General features: G+C 30.3%; 1 protein-coding gene and 1 long non-coding RNA gene across 2 annotated transcripts; both read left to right on the forward strand.

The window, feature by feature from the left end:
* The first annotated feature begins 5,299 nt into the window (after nt 1-5,299).
* Nucleotides 5,300-22,100, forward strand: Idgf4 (Imaginal disc growth factor 4). The gene is made up of 3 exons (XM_065510380.1): nt 5,300-5,533; nt 20,735-21,295; nt 21,365-22,100. Exons 1-3 carry the CDS (start codon nt 5,416-5,418, stop codon nt 22,012-22,014), a joined length of 1,329 nt encoding a protein of 442 aa, XP_065366452.1. The 5' UTR covers nt 5,300-5,415; the 3' UTR covers nt 22,015-22,100.
* On the forward strand, nt 10,212-10,702 carry LOC135959261 (uncharacterized). The gene is made up of 2 exons (XR_010576520.1): nt 10,212-10,483; nt 10,548-10,702. It is a non-coding gene; the product is annotated as an uncharacterized LOC135959261 (long non-coding RNA).
* Nucleotides 22,101-22,359: the final 259 nt, after the last annotated feature.

The raw sequence follows: 22,359 nt of genomic DNA on the forward strand, positions 1-22,359 counted from the left end.
CAAATTCGATCGAAATATCTTCAAAATTGCGACCTGTACTCTGCGCACAAGGTTTACATGGACAGCCAGCCAGCCAGCCGATCAGACGGACGGACGGACATCGTTTAATCGACTCAGAAAGTGATTCTAAGTCGATCGGTATACTTTGAGGTGGGTGTTAGACTAATATTTTTGGGCGTTTCAAACATCTGCACAAACGCATAATACCCTCCCCACTATGATGGTGTAGGGTATAACAAGGTAACGGTACTCCAAATGTCGTGTTTTTTGCATAAAAAACAAAAATCTTATTTCTATCCACTGCATGTTTACTAACTTTGAATAATTATAACTTTTTTGTTTTTGAATATTTTCTGCCATTTTTGTTTGTTTTTTAAATGTTTTTTATTTTATTAAATAATAGTAATAAAGGCTTTTTAAGAAATAACTGAGAATAAGTTTTCCGGGGCGGTTCATATAAAGCGTTCTATTGTAAGTAAATCTGGAAAGTGATAAATTTTTCATGGACTCAAAAATATAGACTACAATTTGATTCCAGGGTTCTGTTGTCATCACATGATAAATTGATATACATATAACACCATACGACACTCAATATTAGACACTAACCGGATGATATATATCTGAAACAATAAATTAAATGGAGAAAAACTGCTTTTTCAGTTTTTCATTTCGTGATACTGTTTCCTTTTAAAAGGACTTCAAATTTTCAGAGGAGTACATTTTTAAAAAAATGTTTTACAATACTTCAGATCATCCTACTATGTCAAATTTGGTGTCAAATGATCAAGAAGAGTTGTGAAATATTTCGTATTATTTTTGTTTTATCCTGTAAAGATCAAAAGATGCCAAAAATGTCCTTTTAAAATTATATCCTTGAATATCCTTTTAGATTTCCAATAATTTTTTTTTTAACAAAATAGTGAGTTAAAGTTCCAAATATTGAATACCACATCCCAAAATTTCATCCTTCTATCTTAACTACTTAAGTGTTAAAAATATTTTAAATTTTAATTATTTGATTTTTTATATTTTATTTTAATATTTCGACAAAATCCGTTGTGAAAAGCAACAAAGAAGACTTTTTCATAAACAAGTAAAATGGTATAGTCGGGCAAGCCCGACCTTATGATACCCTACACCGGGTATATGATTATAAAGAGTTTTCTTTTGATATGAAACTTATTTGTGTTGAATCTTATTTGAATACACATATTTTCGGTAGAGGGCCTTATATGGGAGCTATGACTAATTATGGACCAATCGTCACAAAATTTGGTGGGATGAATTGCGAATATATGGAACATATTTGTGTTGAATTTTGTTTGGATACTGACATATTTCAGAGATTTATGTATATTAATGACATTTTCGAGAATGTTGCTTATATGGGAGCTATGTAATATTGTTGAGCTTACATAAAACTTAATTGTGCTGAATTTGGTTTGAATATGTTTATAATTAAGATATTTATGAGAGCTTAACTATTTTAAAATAGGCCAATTGTATGGGGACTAGGATAAATAATGCGCTGATTCTAACCAAATTTAATAACCTTTATCCTTGGGGCAATATAAAGGTTTGTGCCAAATTTTGTCGAATTATTTTTAAACCTGCGACCTGTAGTTTGATTACAAGGTTTACATGGATGGACGGACAGACGGACGGACATCGCTTAGTCGACTCAGAAAGTGATCCTGAGCAGATTGGTATACTTTAAGGTCGGTGTTGGGACAATATTTTTGTATATAAATAAAAATAAACAAAAAACTGTAGAAAAAGAAATATTTGTAAAATTTTGAATTTTTACAAGTAAATTTTTTCGAATTTTTTTCAAAAAAGTTTAATAACTTTTGCAAATATAAACCGATTTTATCAAGTAATATCTAATTTTTTCCCATATAAGATTGTCTTTAAAACAATGTGCAAAAACAATGTGAATAGGTTTTCATAGAAAAAAATTAAATTAACTATTGTTGAATATGAAAAATTACGAACAAAATAAAAAATAAATCGAAACTTTTTATAAAAACCTACGCAATTTTTTTTGATGTACATTTTGTGCATACATTTTATGAAAGCTTAATTCTTTGTCTATCCATAATAGTTTAACATTTTGAAATCGATCTAGAAATGTGTGAGTTAGAGGTACTAAAGTACAACGACCTACCCTAAAACAGTTTTTTGAAAAAAACTCAAAATTTTGAGGGTGTTTCAAAATCTTTGAATACGGTTTTAGTATGTCCTCACCTAGGCCACCACCTCAACAACCCGCATTAGGTCGCTTTTCAAGTTCTGACAAAAAGTGTCATTTTGTAGCAAAGTGTTATTTTTTATTTTTAATTTGTTAAACAAAATTGATGTGATTGAGTGAAATTTTGTTTTCCTGCATTTTCCTGCTCTCTTATCTATTGGAGGTAATAAGTCAAAGTATTATTTAACAAATAAAATTTAGCTGCAAGTATTTGCAAATACTCACTAGAGGGTTTGCGGCTCATTTTTTTGCTGGTAAGGTGGTGCGCTTTAATGTACATGAAATAACATAAAATACAACACCACATTTATAGAAATATACAGTAAACTCTCGAAAACGTGAACTAAGGTAGGGCTACACAAATACGTATGCATGTATTTGTTGAATGGACTCTAACATCTCCATATTTTATTTCACCATTGTAAATTTGTTAATTTTTAATAAATTTTCAATTATATACCATAATAATATCAAAACAAAAACTTTCAATCAATTAGAAAATTCATTTAATTTTTGTTTTCGTATGAAATGACGTCATATTAGGTCGGCCATTTTGAATTTGCAAATTCTGATAACGGATTCGTAATCAGCGACCCCAAAAACCATAATACAAATTTGTGGATCATTTTGTACAATTTTCGACTTTTGGCCGGACGAAGGTGCCTTTGGCCGCACTGTGCGAGGTAACCACGTAAATCCAAAAAACGCAAAGCCGATATGAAAATATAGTAACCAATTTTAGATGGTACAATATGTTTTTAATTATTTTGTAAATGGTTCCGATAACCCCGATCGTTGCATGGATATTATAGCCAAAAAACTAAAAAAAAAAATGTTTGGGATTTTTCAAAACTATTTTGGGAATTGCGGGATTCCTGATAACAAATTTCAAAATTTGTTTTTAATTTTACATTTTTAATAGAAAAATCTATATAATAGTCATATTTTATTAAAAGATATTAAATAAAAATTTAATTTCAATGTAAAAAATTTTTATCTTTTCAAAAACGCAATAAAAAGTACTTTTTTTTTCATATTTTTCAAAAAAGATTTCCATAAATTTTTTATTGCCAAATGTTATATATATATTTTTGAAAAATATACTAAATCCCTAACACCTTTAATGAAAGCTAAAAATCTCGCAGAGACTTTATGTATTTTTTTTTGGAAATCGGAACACAAAATTTTGGGGACCACAGTGGGTTGAATGGTACCCAAAGTGGCGATTAATTCATAGAAGCCGTAGTTTTAAAATATTACACATAAAAACACAGCATTTTAGAAAAAAAAGGTTAAAAAAAAATTTTTTTAATCCTTTAAGCGCATTATTGTTTTTTTAGAAAAAAAAGACCTTTTTTCACAATTTATGCTGTAACTTTGGAATGGAAAGCGATAAATTAATGAATTAAATTGGAAATAAAAGCATACTTAATATGCTATTAAAAAATTCAAAACATAAATTTATTATATGTATTTACATTAGCATAAATTTAGTTTTAAAATCTAATTTTTGTTTTTCACAAAATTTTATAAATGTACAATTTTTTTAAAAAACAAGCCACAAAAGACAATATTATAAATTTTTGTAATGAACAATCATAAATACATAAAAACACAAATTTAAAAAAAATGTAAGAAAAAAATGTTTTAACCTATTTTGTATCAGAATATGTTTTTTATCAAGATGAGTTCTTTCACTATAACTTAAATAAGTAAAAAACCTCAATAAACCCGCACGATTTTTTTTCTGTATATAGAAGCTGAAAGTTCATATTTTAAGAGCATTTAATGGAATTTACCCGATCTCGCCCTGATGTTTTTTAAACTCATTCTATATATCGAAAAAACTCCAATAATGGAGAACTTTAAAAAAAATCTTAAAAAATATTTTCAAAACATTTATCTAAACAAAAATTATTTATTTATGTTCTCAAATACCTGAAGTTTAATATTTCTACTTTTAACAGATTTAACAAAAAATATAAGCTCTCGAAATATCACAATTTTCCATTTTAACCACAGCACGCAAAATTGGTAAAAATTATTTGACTTTGACCGCTCACTGCCCATAAAGTAAGTTACTCACAACTGTAATTTTAGCAGTTTGTGATGTATTATTTAATGCACTTTAACCCAATACCAAACATGACTGAAACAGATAAAGTTCAACTTTTCAATTAATCGCCACTTTTGGTACATTTCAACCCTTTGTTGCGCCTGGTGGAGCCATTAGACCCACTCGACTACAATTCCTATTGGTGCCTGCTAATTTTCATTCAAATCGGACTAAGCATTTAGATGTTACTGATTTATTTCCCTATTTTTTTCCTATACCACTGTGCGCTGCATATTTCAATTGAATTGTCTCTACTTTTTAACAAATTGTGTCAAAAATGGATCCAAATTGTGGTTATTTATATGTACATCAATTTGGCACTAAATATAAATGTTAAAATCCCATCACTGATTTGTATTATTGCATATTTATCGCGTGCGGTCTTAATTGGAATTGAAAATATTTGGCGCGATCAGTTACAAGTCTGGCTGGAGATTTGATGACATCAATAATATTTACATACAATACGCAGCAATAACAAGTAAAAACATTGTATTAAGAGAACAACAAACCGAAAACACAATTACGAGAAAAACAATAAAATCTAAATCAATAAAGAGTAAATAAAAATATTAAAAACATAAACAAAAAAAAAAACAATAATAAGTAAAGTACAAACGTTATCTTTCAGAAAAACATTATTACTCATTTTTTGGTATTGTTGTATGTTGTAGTTGTTGTTGATATTTTTAAGCCGCATTTCAGCCAGCTTCAATTTATTTATTTGCTTTATTTTAGTAATTTTATTTTTATTTTTTAATACACAAACACGGGTTTAAGGTTTATTTAATGCTAAAAAAAAATTGTGTGATTTTTTTTGGTTTTTGTTGTTATTTAATTTATTTTATTTTTATGTTTTGTTTTTTCTTTGCTTTGCTTTTCTAGACTTCACAGAGACTTTACTTAAGACGCTGATTTGATTGTGGGCTTCAGTTATTGTTTAAGTCTCGGTGCGTACAGATCGCGACTATAAGTTTTATTACGGTTGTTAAATAAGTTTTTGTTTAAATCTATTGTATTTTTTAAGTTGTTATTGAAAATCAAAATGAAATTTTTGATTTTGTTGTGTGCCCTAGTGGGTGCTATAACAATTCAACAGACCTCAGCTGTGGGTAACACACACTTGGTGTGCTACTACGATGGCAGTTCATTCATTCGAGAAGGTAAAATGTTTGATTTTAATTTTTTATTATTTTAAATTTTGAGAAAAAAAATATAGTGAAATTGTTTATTATTGCTAAACAAGGTTTTTTTGTGCCACTTTATTTGTATTTGCATTGATTGGCATTCAGTGTTAAACAACAAGTGAAGGATTATTATATTTTTTTTTTTGGATTTTAATTTGTGTTGAGTTTAATTATACAATAAATAAATTTGTTTAATTTATGGTGACGTGTTCATTGAAATTATTCTAGAATCACTTGTTGTTCACTTTTAAATTTCAGTTTAATTTTAAATTGAAACACTCTCTCTCGCTCGCTCGGTACCAGGAAGATGTTAAAAAGGTTATCTCATTGTCTTGAGTTTGCACTAAATGTACAATAAATAATACTAAAATATACTCGTACGCTTCATAACTTGGTACTTTTTTTTTTGTTTTTAATTTGTGTTTAAAATTCCAAGAAATTATTTGTCGAAATGTTTGTTTTTAATTTATTTGTTTAATATGTACATAAGTATGTATGTATATTTATTTAGCTTATGTTAATTTAATTATCAAATTGTGTTGTCGATTGTGTATTAAGAGCAAACAAAAAATATTATTTAACAATAAAATGATTTAAAACAAAATACCCAGTTGAGATTGTATTTAAACCTTAAGTCGGTTGGTTGGGAGAGCAAAACTTGATTGCGATCAGTTGACTGAAGACTAGTTTGTCGATTAATTGGGGCATATTGTCTATATATTTTAAAATAAGAGGTTTATTTTAAAAAAATCTCATAAACAAAATAAAAACATTAAATGAATGATAATTTGATCTTGTTCAAAGGAATAAAACACAGTAACTAAAACATGTTTCAATTACTTTCATGATTTGAATCAATTACTTTCGTTATTAAATTAATGATGAAAAGCTAAATTCTAAATAAACGTGGAGCCACAAAAAATTTTCTAAAATCTTTGGTTTTAAATATTTTTCAAATCTTTCAATGCAGTTTTATTACTTATTTGTTATAATTGTTGTAATGTAATGTAAAATAATTACAATTTAGATGAGGTGTGTTACAAGTCCTTTTTGGAAACTTAGGTTAATTTTCTATTACTTATTTTATTTTTTAGTGGACTTAGCACAGTTTCTTATAAAATGTTTTCTTTATTTTTATAATTTAAACTCTGTAATTACATTTAAAGTCTTTATTGTCAATAAAGTGGATCTCAAAAGGCCAAGGATCAAAGAGATGAAAAAAAAAATTAAAATGATCCAATAATTTCTTAATAAGTTTGAAGTAATTATATATTTAATAACGTACAAGACAGATTCGTGATAGAAACCGAATTTATTGCCAATCGAATTATTCAGTTGCACATATAGAAATTTTCGGTTTTATCAACAGAAAGACAGTTGACAAAGAAGAATTTCGGTTATAGAAATCAAACTTTTGTTTCCCCTTTTAAAATTGTGTAGCCGCAACTGTAAAATTCGGTCTCTAATGTAGAATCATTTGATTGGCAACAAATTCGGTTGCTATCACGAATCTGTTTTCACTGTGTACATTATACTCAATTTCTTTTGACTGAAATAATAATTTTGCAATTGTGACAAAATTAAATGAACTTTTGCATACAGCACATTTAAGCAAACAGTTTTACTTGTTCTATCGTTTTGAATTAAAATCTACAACTGTTATCCGTTCTCTAAACATCAAATGTTGAAAATGTTAGTAAAATTTTAATTTTCGAGTTTTGGAACAAAGTGGCAATATTTTCAAACAAATTTCAATAAATACATATTGGAAAAAAACAATTGGTTAATTCACAAGGTCTCTTAGCAGTCATGTTGTCGTAATGTCCTAATATATCACGACTCGGCAGCTTGGCTTAACCGACTCTTAGGTATTCGGCGCAGGTCTCTGCTGTTTGGTTACAAGAACACAATAAACATAGCATACAGAGTATTATAATTTTATGACATTTTTTGCTTGAAAAACAATAAAAACCATTGTGAAATATTAGGACATTATGACAATATGACATGATAAGAGACCTTGTGAATTGACCAAATATATAATAATTTTGGCACTTATCCATCCATAGATGTTTAAATATAAACGTTTTCTGACATAGATATGTTAAATCTATTTAGAGAAATTTTTCATTTACTTTCCCAGTAAATACTTGCAACGAGAGAATAAAATCAAAATTTACAAAATTACTCTCTTAAATTCTCAAAATAGTAAAAACTAAATGAACGCTTTTCCAGTAACAATTGTTTTATACACACAATTTTCTTATTTTATTCCTTTTAAAATGTAAAATACTCACATTTTCTTCAATTTAAATTTTTAAATTCTTTTTTTTACATTTTTTCACCACAAAAATAAATAAATAATAACACAAAACATATGAAATATAAGCTGCTAACAATTACGAGTTCAAAATAGGACTTGTAATAGTTTGCAACGAGAGAACAGTCTCTAAAATTTATACGCTCTTGATTTCAGCTCTACTTGAAAGTTTTGTTGAGTTAATGAACGCTTTTCCAGTAACAATTGTTACTAACTAGTAACAACTTTTAGTTATTGAACAAAGCTAAACAAATTTGAACCACTATTCTCTAAATAAAAATAATAATCATTGAATTTACCTAATGTTAGGCATCTTAATAATTCGTTTAAGAGCATAAACTTTAAATTTGATTCATTCTTAATAACCAAATTTTTCTGCTGCGGCTTGAGTTGAGTGAAAACAATTCGCTTATTTCAACAGTAATACTTCTTTGCCAACTGACTATCTGTTGCTAGAACCGAAAAAATCTATGGTTATAATAGAATAATTAGCAACAAATTTAGTCATCAAAACGTATCTGGATATTGTAACTTTTAAAAGAAAACGTATAAAGAAATTCCCTACAAACATTTCCCGAAAATTAACAGAAATATATTCCCGGGAATTCCCGGGAAATTTTTCCCGTGTAGGAACCCTAGTAGATACATATATGAATTAAACATTTATCACGAATAAAGTCCAATTTCGGATTTCAGCCATTTTCAATAGGCTTCGTCCTTAGGCCGAAATAATTGCATGTACCAAATTTTAAATTTCACATTGTTTCTTTCTTACTTAAAGAGTTTTTTTTTATAGATGTTGTCAAATTTTAGAAAATTATACAATTCTTCAATGATATTTAAAATATTTTGTAGTTTTTTTAAATATTGCGATATTTTTAAATTAAGTGATATTTGTAGAGTTTACACGATTGTAGAAAAATTTTGAGTTATTTTAAAATGTTGAGGATGGCTTCAAATTTGCAAATATGTTTGCCTATATCTAAGACACTATTTGTAATTTTTGAAGAAAATTTAAAAATCTAATACCACAAAAAGCAAGATACCATGGCAGTCGTCCGTCTATGAAATGTATAATTTTCATTCAGTAGATTTTTCATTGAATAAGATATGTCACAGCCTCATAAATATAATACGTTGATTTGTTTGTTTTATATTTTAAGTAAATTCTTTGCAATTTATAAGCATTTATTATGAAAAACCGCCATTATTTTTAAGAATTTACAATGGGGGCATTCAAACGGTCTGCTATTAAGTCAGTTTAAACAAATTGTTGTTGTGCTTCAAACAAAAAAGTTCTAAACTAATAAGGGCCATTATTACAACTTGCCGTTATAGTTAAAGTTACCTTTAAGGTACCTTTCTCTATTGCTTAAAGTTACCTTTAACTATAACGGCAAGTTGACTTTTTAGGACATGTTTATTGTTTTGTCATAAAATAAGACTTTTTTTTTTGAAGCACAACAACAGTTTGTTTAAACTAAGTATCATAATAAATTAGGACATTATAGCAGTATGACTTAATAGCAGATCGTTTGCATACCCCCATCTATTTTTGGTTTTGTGGGCTAATTATAAACTAATGTATATAAAACAAGTAACAGAGCTATATTCGATATATATAAATGTTTTTTAAATATTTTTAGGTAAACAAAATTTATTTTTTTTTTATTGTTTTTCCAAAAATTTTTTTTTTTAAATTGTTTTTTAAAAAAAGTTTTTTCCAAATTTTTTTTTTTTGGAAAAAAAATGTATGAAAAAAAAATTCGGGTTAAAAAATATTTTTCCCGATTTTGACCCATTGTAGGTCCAACTTACTATAGCCTTATCTACATCGTTGCAATGGACTTTGAAATATCTATCATTAGATATCCATATTGTCTATATTAATGACTTAATAATCCAGATATAGATCAAAAATAGGTCAAAAATCGAGGTTGTCCTGGTTTTTTGCTCATATCTCCGTTATTTATGGACCGATTTTGCTGATTTTAAATAGCAAACTTCTCGAAAGCAAGTCTGACAGAATTATTGAAGATTTGGATACCAAAGATATCTGGGGTCTTCAGAAAATTGATTTCAATAGACAGACAGACGGACATGGCTTAATCGACTCCGCTATCTATAAGGATCCGGAATATATATACTTTGTGGGTCGGAAATGAAAAATGTAGAAATTACAAACGGAATGACAAACTTATATATACTCTTCTCACGAAGGTGAAGGGTATAATAAAATATAGCATCACCGTCATTTCTTTTATATTAATCATGAGTCCATATATAAAAACATTTAGAATGGATGATATAAATCACAACGCTTTCTAAGCCGTAGATAAACGGTTCATTAATTTTTATTTAAAAGTATTATTAAGATTTTTAAATTTATTAAAATGTTCAAGAAACTTCTTACATTACTATTATTAACGTTTGCAGTAGTTGAATTGCATGCGGCGGCAGCTGGCATTCGAAATGCTGTATTGCCCATAGTCATTAAAAAAACAATCACAAATTGCAAATATGTTGATCACAATCAAAAATGTGTAACGGTGGAAACTAGAAAATCGCCATATTACCAGATTCAAACAGATCTAAAGCCATTTACTGTAATGTATCATATGTTTTAATATTCACTTATGTTAACTAAATAAAATATATTTATTTTGTTAGGCACTAAGGACTATGACAACTACAACAGAAAAACCCTTGTATATGGGATTTTGGAATTATTTATTTTCAGGCAAATAAATAAATACTTAAAAAAATTTAATTTGTAAAATAAAAAATAAAACAAGACCCTATACTGAGTAAATAAGTAAAACAAATTTTTTTAATTTCAATTATTTATTTTCGTGAATGATTTTCGGAAGTTGAACTTATATGGGACCTTTAACTAATTACGCCAAATCGTATATATCCTGTCCGGTATTTTTTTTATACCCACCATCAAAAATGATGGCGGTATATTGATTTGTCATTCCATTTGTAGCACATCGAAATATTCATCGCACTCACATTAGTAAATATATTCTGGGCCCTCATAGGATTTAAAGACGTTCTAGCTATGTCCGTCCGACTGTCTATCTTTCTATTGAAAACACGATAGGGAGCAAACGAAAGGAAGTATCTGGTTGAAATTTTCTACAAATACTCTCTGATGGTTTTTTTTTTGGTATTGAAATAGTTATAAATGATGGTTTTGTTTGGTATTGATGGTTTTTTTGGTATTGAAATAGTCATAAATGTGTTGATTATGCGGCAATCCTATTAAAATATTGAACAAATTAGTTCTAAGTACTCTGAGATGATACTGTAAATTATAGTGGGCTTCAGGAGTAAGTTTTTTTTTTTTTTGGCCCGTAGTTTATAATTACTTTAAATTAAGAATATTTTTTAACAAAATGTTTTAAAAACCAGTGCAAATAGCTTGTTAACAAATTGTCTCATTCAAAGTATCTTATCGTTAATCAATTTTTAATAGCTTACGTTTGTATTTTTCAAGGCAGACAAATTTTAAATTTGTATCACTTATAACTTAAAACGAAAATGTATGTGTTGACATACATATCTATTTCCTAGAATATATAGTAAATGTTAATTGAGAAACAACACAATTATTTATTGCGGTAATTAGTTACGTCCGTGTTTTCTATATTAAAACGCTGTTCACACAAAATTAGTACAATAGAATTGATGACAAACAATTGACAAAATTAAACATACAAACATATCGTCATCTAAAATACATAACAACATATCATCAAAGAATTCGAAATTGATTTTATTGTTGATTACGATTCACAACATCTCATATTAAATATGGATAAAAAAAAATGTTAAACCTTTACTATCAAAAGTAACCAAGTTATAACCAAAATTCAAAACGAATTATCATCAAATCCACTATTTTATTAAACAAAATAACGTATACGTTTAGTTGAGTAATTAATTAATATTATTGGACCTTATTTTAGGTAGTTCCTAATAATTTTTTTGAAGACTAAGAAAATTTAATTAAATATGTACCTTTTTTTGGTTTAAACAAGTAAGAGAGCTATATTCGGCTGTGCCGAATCTTATATAAAAAAAATCGAAAAAAAATTTTAAAAACAATTAAAAAAATTAATTTTGTTTACCTAAAAATATTTTAAAAAAATAACAAATTTACTTTAAAATATTTTTTAAAAAATATTTTTAGGTGAACAAAATAATATTTTTTTTTTTTTTTAATTTTTTTGAAAAAGTTCTTCAAATTTTGTTTTTAAATTGTATTAACTTATGACAAAAAAAATTGTTGATGAAAAAAATATTCAGGTTAAAAAATATTTTTCCCGATTTTGACCCATCGTAGGTCCAACTTACTATATATAGCCTTATATATATCGTTGCTATGGACTTTGAAATATCTATCATTAGATATCCATATTGTCTATACTAATGACTTAGTAATCCATATATAGATAAAAAATGGGCCAAAAATCGAAGTTGTTCCGGTTTTTTCCTTAAATCTCAGCCATTTGTGGGTCGATTTTAAATAGCAACCGAGCCGGAAGAATTCTCGATATATTGATATATGAATCGTGTATGTAAATTATTTGGGGGCTACGGAAAGTTGATTTCAACATACAGACGGACATGGCTATATCGACTCAGTTATCTATAACGATCCAGAATATATATATACTTTGTGGGGTCGCAAATGATAAATATTGAAATTACAAACGGAATGACAAACTTATATATACCCTTGCCACACATAGTGAAGGGCATAATAAGTAGTTGTTAGTAATTAAAATATAAAAAAACCATACAAAATATAAAAATATCTATAACTGTTTTTATCTATATATATAAAAATGAAATGGTCCATGTATGTAATGTCATCACGTGAGAAAGGCTGGAGCGATTTGGCTGATTTTTTTATTCGATTCGAAATTTTCAGAAGATGGTTTGTAAAGAAAACAAGTAAGAGTGCTATATTCGGCTATGCCGAATCTTATATACCCTTCACCTTTGTTGTGGATGCATTATTATTTTTTATAATTAATATATAGGTATGTATGTACATTGCCCACTTTCAGCGTACAGCATCCTAAATTTATCAAGAACACAAAAAACAACAACAACGCCAAACGAAACAGAACACCAAAAGAAAAAACAAAAACAAAATACGCAAGGCAATGAAACCAACACACATCCAAACATACGTTTAATTGTATAAAAAACAAAAACAACGCCAAAAGAAACAAAACACAAAAAAAAAAACAAAATACGCAAAGCTTGCACATCCAACCATACGTTTTGTTGTTTTTTTGTCAAAAAAACCAACACACAACCAAACAAACGTTTAGTTGTATAAAAAACAACAACAACGCCAAGAGAAACAAAACACACAAAAAAACAAAATACGCAAAGCTTGCACAACCAAACATACGTTTTGTTGTTTTTTTGTCAAAAAAACCAACACACAACCAAAGAACCGTTTAGTTGTATAAAAAACAACAACAACGCCAAAAGAAACAAAACACAAAAAAAAAAACAAAATACGCAAAACATCCAACCATACGCTTTGTTGTTTTTTTGTCAAAGCATGCAATACATTGTGTTTTTTGATGAAATTTTCAGAGGTTGTCTCGGATTTTTGCTCATATCTCCGTTATTTATGGACGGATTTTGCTGATTTTAAATAGCAAAATTCTCGAAAGTATGTCTGACAGAATTGTTGAAGATTTGGATCCCGGAGATATCTGGGGCCTTCAGAAAATTGATTTCAACAGACAGACAGACAGACAGACGGACAGACAGACAGACAGACAGACAGACGGACATGGCTTAATCGACTCCGCTATCTATAAGGATCCAGAATATATATACTTTATAGGGTCGGAAATGAAAAATGTAGAAATTACAAACGGAATGACAAACTTATATATACCCTTCTCACGAAGCTGAAGGGTATAAAAAATTCCGGGTAAAACTCGTAAATTCTTTTTGTTATAAGTCCAGTCAACTGTAATAAAAAAGCTCCCTAAAGTATGCAGTACAAATTTAGATATTTTATTTGCAAATAAATAAGAACAGGCAGGTGTGCGTGGGTTGGATAAAATTGAAGAACTAACATTAGTAAATGCTACCGGGGCGATCAACTAGTTTAAAATAAAAATACATAATTTTATTTAAATTTTTATTTTTTCATACAAATTTATATTGATGATACGTTATTTTAGTTTTAGAAAACAATCGTTATAATTTTCTATACTTTTTCTTCGATACCAATAAGAGAATCCCAAAAATAAATAAAACTCGCAAGTTAAAATAAGTATTCGATCGTGTTCGATTGCGGTAAGCCCCCTGATTTGAAAATTTTGATTCAATACCTCAAGTAGTTTTCATTTTATATAGTTTTATGCTGCTCCTACAAACTTATGAAAAGTGATGTTACTTTATTTTGCATTTTGAGTGATGATATATAGTAATTTCATGGGCTGTATGACTTAAAAATTCGGGAGTGTTTAAAATGTTTAACTTTTATTTTGATACATTTGTACAATATCAATTTACTCAATGTAGAGCACTGTTAGCTATGACCTTTTTCCATTTTTTTGGCAACATGGATTCCGTGCCAAAAGAACTGCTCTTCTTATGAGGCCAAGAACGAATCTTGCTGATATCGGAGAGTGCTCGGCATGAACTATAAGGCTGGCGAGGCAAAACTTTCCAACGAATTCATTCTAAATACTTTTTAACAGTTGGAATATTACAGTTTCATGTCTGAACGAATATTATGGGCGTTTTACGGACACTGCTCGCTTCAAACGAATCACTTGCATTCTGTACATGTTCTCTGTGATGCTCTGACCAGATTTCAGCAGCTCATAATAAATAGGGCCCTTTTGATCCCACCAAATACAGAGCATTACTTAAGGGCGGGTTGGGCGTTCTTCACATACGATTTCTTACGCTTCGGGTTATCGTAATGATTCGGTGCAATAATGATTTTCTTTTATAGCGTTCAATCATCATTTCGGACATGCAAAATCATCTTTCAATAACACTCAGCTTCAATTCGTATGGTTCCCAATTTTAATGCTTTTGGATAAATCCTGCTGCCTGCAAACATTTTGAAATTGCTGATTGAGTAGCCCCCCAGCAAATTTGCAAGATATTGTTGAGTTTTACAACAATTTTCTTGGATTAATTCCTTCAGTTCATGGACTTCACACTTTGTTGATAGACCTGAGAGATCTTTTACTTCCGAGTCAAAATCTCCACTTCTAAACCGCGCAAACCATATATCGCTTGTTGAAACCGATGGAACACGATGTGCTTTAGCGGAACTTTTTTCAAATTAAAAAAGTAAACTAAAACTTGCCGCATATGACGATTCGTTGGTACCAAATTCGACATTTTTGAAGCAAAAAAACTTTGTTGTTTACACTATAATGCTCAATAACTAAGTGAGAATAAATGACAGATACGTACCCTTCAAAATGACATAAGTTATTAACAACAAAAAGCGCGTTCAAAAGATACGCCACTATTATAAATCCCGCATTTAGACTCTAAGAGTTAGATCTTGGGACATCCAAAAAACCGAAAAAATACGTGCCATCCTAATATACAGGTTCTTAACCCTCTAACCGGCAAGGCTGCCTTTAGGCGTGTATGATAAATGTATGTAATGCTGCTTTATTTTGATATTTTTCCCGTTATAACGGTAAATATGTGTAAAGAGACAAACAATTTACATATTGTGATAAACAAAAACGTGCACTTGTCTTTCGTTTGTTTTTATTCCAAAGTATTTATTTTTTTTTTTCAAACAATAACCAGGTATATTATTTTACCTCGAAATAAAATTGGCCGGTTAGAGGGTTAAAAAGACTAGTTTAAAATGTTCTTTTCATTAGCAATAACTTGTAAATTTCACACAGAGACAACAGATTCGTAATTGCAACCGAATTTGTTGCCAATCGAATGTTTCGGTTACACACATCCAATATTTCGGTTCCATCAACAGAAAGTCAGGTGATAAAGAAGAATTTCGGTTGGAGCTACCAAACTTTTGTTACCCCTTCTAAAATTTTGTAGTCACAACTTGAAAATTCAGTCACTAAGATAGAATCATTCGATAGGCAACAAATTCGGTTGCTATCACGAACATGTCCACTACATGTCTCAGGCTATTTAAATATGAAATGCGTAAAAATGTATTCTAGATAAATGTCTATTTCTTATAAAGAAAAAAATTACAGTTGTGAATACTAATTTAAATGATCGCTTTAGACATATTATACATTCTCATGTACTAAACATTTAATCTACACTAATCACAACAAATTATGACATAATATCGTTGACATAAGATCTTTCAGAACTTCCCCTCCATTTGATATAGTTTACATTTTATAGTTTTTTATTAAGAACTAGCTAAATTTCAAATGAACCCATTATCTATTTGTCTGTCTGTCCAGCTGTCTATTCTACTTCCACGAAACTAAAACTAGTTTGTTTGTTTGTTTATTTTTTTTTCTTCTCTCAGCTTTAAATAGAATTGTTTAATTTTCCACAATTGTGATCTTATGATCATTTTTGTAATTATTATCTATTTTACATTCTAAATGTGTTTCAACGTACACTTGAATGTTTGTGAACGTGTTACGAATTTTTTAAATTTCAATTTTACGCCAATTTTTTTTTTTTATTGATTCCATGATTGATATGAGTGTTTGGACACTGAAACAATTAAATTATGACTAATATTTTGTGCTTAAATTGAATATTGATTTCGTTTAGTTAAATTTGTACTTTTTATTTAATTTGTTTTTATTTTTGTTGTAGCAATTTTAGATGCAATTAGATTGTGATTGTATTGCAAAAGCAATTACTGTTTAAATGTATTAGTTGTTTTATTTATAGTTTCCGTATTATTGAATAATGTTTAGAATAAAACTACTGTTCACAAATTTATTAAACTGTATTAGAAAATGCTAATAGAAATTCATAACCTTGCTCTTTGGGAAGGTTCACGAAAATGATTGTTGCCAGTTTATTTAATCGTGGATGTTTGTCTGCATCTCCAGATTTTGCTAATTTGTGGACTCCAAAATTCTCTTCTCAGACAGACGGAGAGTCTATCAAGAAGGCATCGTTTGATAGACTTCGCTATTTATAACTATCTGGAATATACAGTGAATGGTCCAATACAATGGAAACTCTTTACGAAAACTATATTCAGTAATTTCAGTTTTCAAAAACGTGACCTATAACTCAAATTTAATTGGCTTTCTATTCAAATACAATAAAATAAATTTCAGCGTTTTAAAGCATTGAAAAAAACAATGGAAACTTTTAAATTTTTACAAGAAAGTGAACTAAAACAAAAATAATGTGAAATATATTTTTTTAGCACAATAGGATTTTTAATAGTTCGTACAAATTTCTAGAGTGAAGCAAAAACTGTCTGTAATAAATAATCAATTAGCAGATTCAAAAATTAAAAATGTGAGATTTACATTGGAAGGTGTACCTTTTGTCGTTTATTCTCACTTAGTTATTGAACATTATAGTTAAAACAACAACGTTTTTAAGGTACGAAAATGACGAATTTTGTACCAACAAAGCGTCATATGCGGGAAGTTTTTCTTTACTTCTTTTATTTTAAAACAAGTAAGAAAGTATGGTCGTTCAAGCCCGACCATATAATACCCTACATTAAGTAAAAGAGCAAAAAAAAATTTTTCTTTTAAAATTTCAATAATTTATATTTTTGAGTGATTTTTGGAAGTGGGCCTTATATGGGGACTATGACCAATTATGGACCGATCACCATGAAATTAGGTCGTGTGATTTATGTCTATATTAAAGTTAACTATGTTGAATTTTGTGTGTTTACCAACATTTTTAAGCGATTTATGCACGTTAAAGTGATTTTCGGAAGCGGGTCTATATGAGAGCTATGTCTAATTATGGACCGATCCTAACAAAATTTGGTGACATGAATTTTGTATATATAAAACTTATTTGGAGCGGAATTTGTGGAGACACATATATAAATTAAACATTTATGACCGATAAAGTCCAATTTCGGGAGGACATTTGTATGGGGGCTAGGTGAAATAATGGACCAATTTCAGCCAGTTTCAATAGGCTTGGTCCTTGAGCCGAAAAAACAATATGTATCAAATTTCATCGAAATATCTTCAAAAGTGCGACCTGTACTCTGCTCACAAGGTTTACATGGACAGCCAGCCAGCCGACCAGACGGACGGACAGATATCGCTTAATCGACTCAGAAAGTGATTCTAAGTATTATGCGTTACAAACATCTGCACAAACGCATAATACCCTCCCCACTATGGTGGTGTAGGGTATAAAAAAGTGCCTCTGAAGCACACCGATTGCTCACCAAAGCTTGTGGTGAATGTTTTGCATGATGGTTGTGCAGCTCGGAAGTGGTGATTTCGACACGGAAGACAAAGATCGCCCAGGCCAGCCAAAGAAGTTTGAAGACCAATAATTGGAGGCATGAAGATTGTTGTCAAACTCAATAAGAGCTTGCAAAATTATTTGGAGCTACTCAAGCGTCAATTTTCAAAACGTTTGAGAATAGCAGGATTCATCCAAAAGCAGAGAAATTTATTACCATACGAATTGAAGCCGAGTCACCTTGAAGGATGATTTTGCAGGTCCGAAAGGATGCTTGAATGATATAAAAGAAAATCATTTTTGAACCGAAAAATGGATCCATTACGATAAGCCGAAGCGTAAAAGATCGAAAGTTAAATCCGGCTAACCAGCCGAATCGACACCAGAGCCAAATATTCATGGCGTTAAGGTAATGCTCTGTATTTGGTGGGAGCAAAAGGGTTCTATCTTTTAATCTGAATCTGACCAGACCATCACAGAGAACATGTACCGCATGCAACTGATTCTTTTGAAGAGACCATTGGCCGAAAAACAACCAGAGTATGCGACCAGACATGAAACCGTAATATTCCATCATGACAGCGCTAGGCCACATGTTGCAATGCCTGTTAAAAACTATTTGGAATGAAGTGGTTGGGAAGTTTTAAAACAACCAGAATATGCGGCCAGACATGAAACCGTAATATTCCACCATGACAGCGCTAGGCCACATGTTGCAATGCCGGTTAAAAACTATTTGGAATGAAGTGGTTGGGAAGTTTTGACTTATAGGCCAGACCTTACCACTTGCGACAGCTATTTGTTTCGTTCAATGCAGAACGCTCTCTCTGGAATACGCTTCACTTAAGAACAGAGTATCCGAAATTGGCTTGATTCGTTCTTGGCCTCAAAAGTAGAGCTCGGAATCCATATGATGGAAAATGGGAGGTGGGAAAAGGTTTGAATAAATTTATATTGTACAAATGTTTCAACATAATGGCTAAACGTTTAAAAAATACCTACTTCCATTCACCCAATTTCGTGAGACCTGTATTCTAAAAACACAATATTACTGCTCTCTTTGCAGATGAATCCAAATACAATGGGAGAATATTTGTAAATCAGTCAATTTTGGGGGTGGCAATGATATGGTGTGGGGTTTAATACAGGTCCATTTTTAAAGATGTTACGTACCCATACACTGAGGCATATATGCCTCTGGTTTAGAGATTCCAGCATGATAATGACCTCAAACATATCTCTGGTATTGTAACCGGTTACAATCCAATGATGTTCGTGTTTTGAAGTGGCCTGCCCAATCGCTAGATCTCAATCCCATAGAAAACATATGGGAAAATGTACTTAGATCGTAAAATACGGAAAACTATACCTTGAAGGAAGCTTTTTAAGAGGGGTTACAAGGGATTATCAAAAGTTTCCATTCTAAATTCGGTGAAACATAAAAAACAAACTTTATTATCCAGTGATTTAGATAAACAATAAATGAATGGTTGTTCCTTCAAAACACAATGTTCGTAATGGAAGTTTATAATAAATCTAACCACAAATTGACCGAGTTGACCGGAATTACTTATTTCTTGAATCTATTCTGGTCTATTGTATTTGTTGAAAAATAAATAATAGAAAGCTTAATACTATTACTAAACAATGAATCATATTTAATGGCAATAAAACCTTTTAAAATATCTAAATAATAATAAACGAAATATAATTATTGTGAAATGTATTCACACTTGTTTAAATTATAATTTTGGGTCATGAAAGTGCTAAATTAACGTCTCGTAAAAATATGTGAATTTTCTCATTATTAAACAACAATTAACTAATATGTTTACAATTTTATTTAACCCGGCAATTCCCATACCCTCGCCAAAGGGAGAAATAATTTGTTTTTATTAAAAATAGTAAAAATACGTCTAGTTTACACTATATATAAGTTTAAAATAAAAAAAAATATAGCTAGTTGCGATTTTATAGCGGGGTCACCAATAGGTGACACTGAGCAGAGAAAAAATAATTTTCTAAAAATACTTGCTGATATTGTAAGCCTGAATATCTAGCAGTATTTATTAAAAAAAATTATTGTGATACTTAACCGTTTGGCATTTTTATAACAACTTATTTATCATAAGACACACAGCAGTATGTTAAAATCAAAAACACTGATTAAAGATTTTTAAAAATCCCATAGTTAATAAAATTCTAGCGTTGCCAAAATAAAATCAGATATAAAACAGGATCTTGTCTGTATATAAATAATATCAATATTTATCAGTGATATCTGTTTCTATGTTTAAAACTACCGTTAATCTTTGTCACCTGTAGGTGACACTGGGAATTGCCGGGTTAAGTAAATGACGTCAAGGCAATTTTATTTATTTGAATTTTTAACAAACAACTTTTTTTCATTTGTTTCTTAATATTTCCAGGTCTTGCCAAACTAACTTTAGTCGATTTGGAACCCGCTTTACAATTCTGCTCACATTTGGTTTATGGTCATGCCGTCATCAATCCCACCTCCAATAAATTGGTGGCTAAAAATGAGAAACTTGATTTGGATGTGGGTACCGGTTTGTATCGTACCGTTACCGGTTTGAAGAAAAAATATCCCAACTTGAAGGTGTTGTTGAGTGTGGGCGGTGACAAAGACGAAGTGGACAAAGACGATAACAAATATTTGACTTTGTTGGAGTCCAGCAATGCTCGTATACCCTTCATCAATAGTGCTCACTCTTTGGTTAAGACCTATGGCTTTGATGGTCTTGATATTGGCTGGCAATTCAACAAGAACAAACCCAAGAAGGTGCACAACAGTGTTGGTAAATTCTGGAAGGGCTTTAAGAAAATCTTCTCGGGCGATTCTGTTGTGGACGAGAAGGCTGAAGAACACAAGGAACAATTTACTGCATTGATTAGAGAATTGAAGAATGCTTTGCGTCCCGATGGCTATTTGTTGGGTGTTTCCGTATTACCCAATGTTAACTCTTCATGTAAGTTTTTCTAGATATTTAAACAAGTTTAAAATATTCTTTAATAATAATTATTGTAATTTCCCACAGTGTTCTATGATGTGCCCGCCATTGTCAACAATTTGGATTATGTCAATCTTATGGCTTATGATTTCGCAACTCCTGATCGCAACCCCGAGGTGGCTGATTACCCTGCCCCAATTTATGAATTGAATGACCGCAATCCCGAATTCAATATCAACTATCAAGTGCAATATTGGTTGAACAATCATTGCCCCGCCACCAAGATCAATGTGGGTATTGCTGCTTATGGCCGTGCCTGGAAAATGACTAAAGACTCTGGTCTTACTGGTCTGCCGCCAGTAGCCGATACCGATAAGGCTGCACCCGCTGGTGTACAAACCCAAATTGAAGGTCTCTTGAGCTGGCCTGAGGTATGTGCTAAATTGCCCAACCCAGCCAATCAACACTTGAAGGGTGCTGATGCTCCTCTACGCAAGGTTGGTGATCCCACCAAACGTTTCGGCAACTATGCTTACCGTTCGGCTGATGACAGTAACGAGAATGGTATGTGGGTGGGCTATGAAGATCCCGATTCTGCTGCCAACAAGGCTGCCTATGTTAAGTCCAAGGGCTTGGGTGGTATTGCTTTGGTCGATTTGTCTTTCGATGATTTCCGTGGTGCCTGCACTGGTGATAAATATCCCATTCTGCGTGCCATCAAATACAAATTGCAATAAGTTATTAACCATGTTTTGTTTTAAGAAGAGTGAAGTTGTTTTTTAAATGTATTTTTCAATAAATTTACCAAAAATGAAAAAAATAATTAACATACAAACTCGTTTCATTCGTTTATGGCCGACGACAAATCTTAAAGTGCTTAAATAAAGACTTCATTCAGCATTATTAACTCCATAGAAGTTGAGGTCCACCATCAAATGACTTCATGTTCATTTGTTACCAGTGAGAACAAATGGAAGAAAGGAAGTATGATAAAATCATGAAATAAATAGCATCTAAAGCACCACAAATACATGCATGCATAAAGAATTCTATGCACAACTACATGTATATGTATATTAGGG

The sequence above is a fragment of the Calliphora vicina genome, chromosome 4 (genome assembly GCF_958450345.1).
Source record: "Calliphora vicina chromosome 4, idCalVici1.1, whole genome shotgun sequence".
Lineage (NCBI taxonomy): Eukaryota > Metazoa > Arthropoda > Insecta > Diptera > Calliphoridae > Calliphora > Calliphora vicina.

Bases quoted from the DNA above. Each gene is read 5' to 3' on its own strand.
- Idgf4 (XM_065510380.1), top strand. From the start codon at position 5,416: ATGAAATTTTTGATTTTGTTGTGTGCCCTAGTGGGTGCTATAACAATT. The intron at 5,534-20,734 runs GTAAAATGTTTG...TAATATTTCCAG, and splicing joins CAGTTCATTCATTCGAGAAG to GTCTTGCCAAACTAACTTTA. The intron at 21,296-21,364 runs GTAAGTTTTTCT...AATTTCCCACAG, and splicing joins ACCCAATGTTAACTCTTCAT to TGTTCTATGATGTGCCCGCC.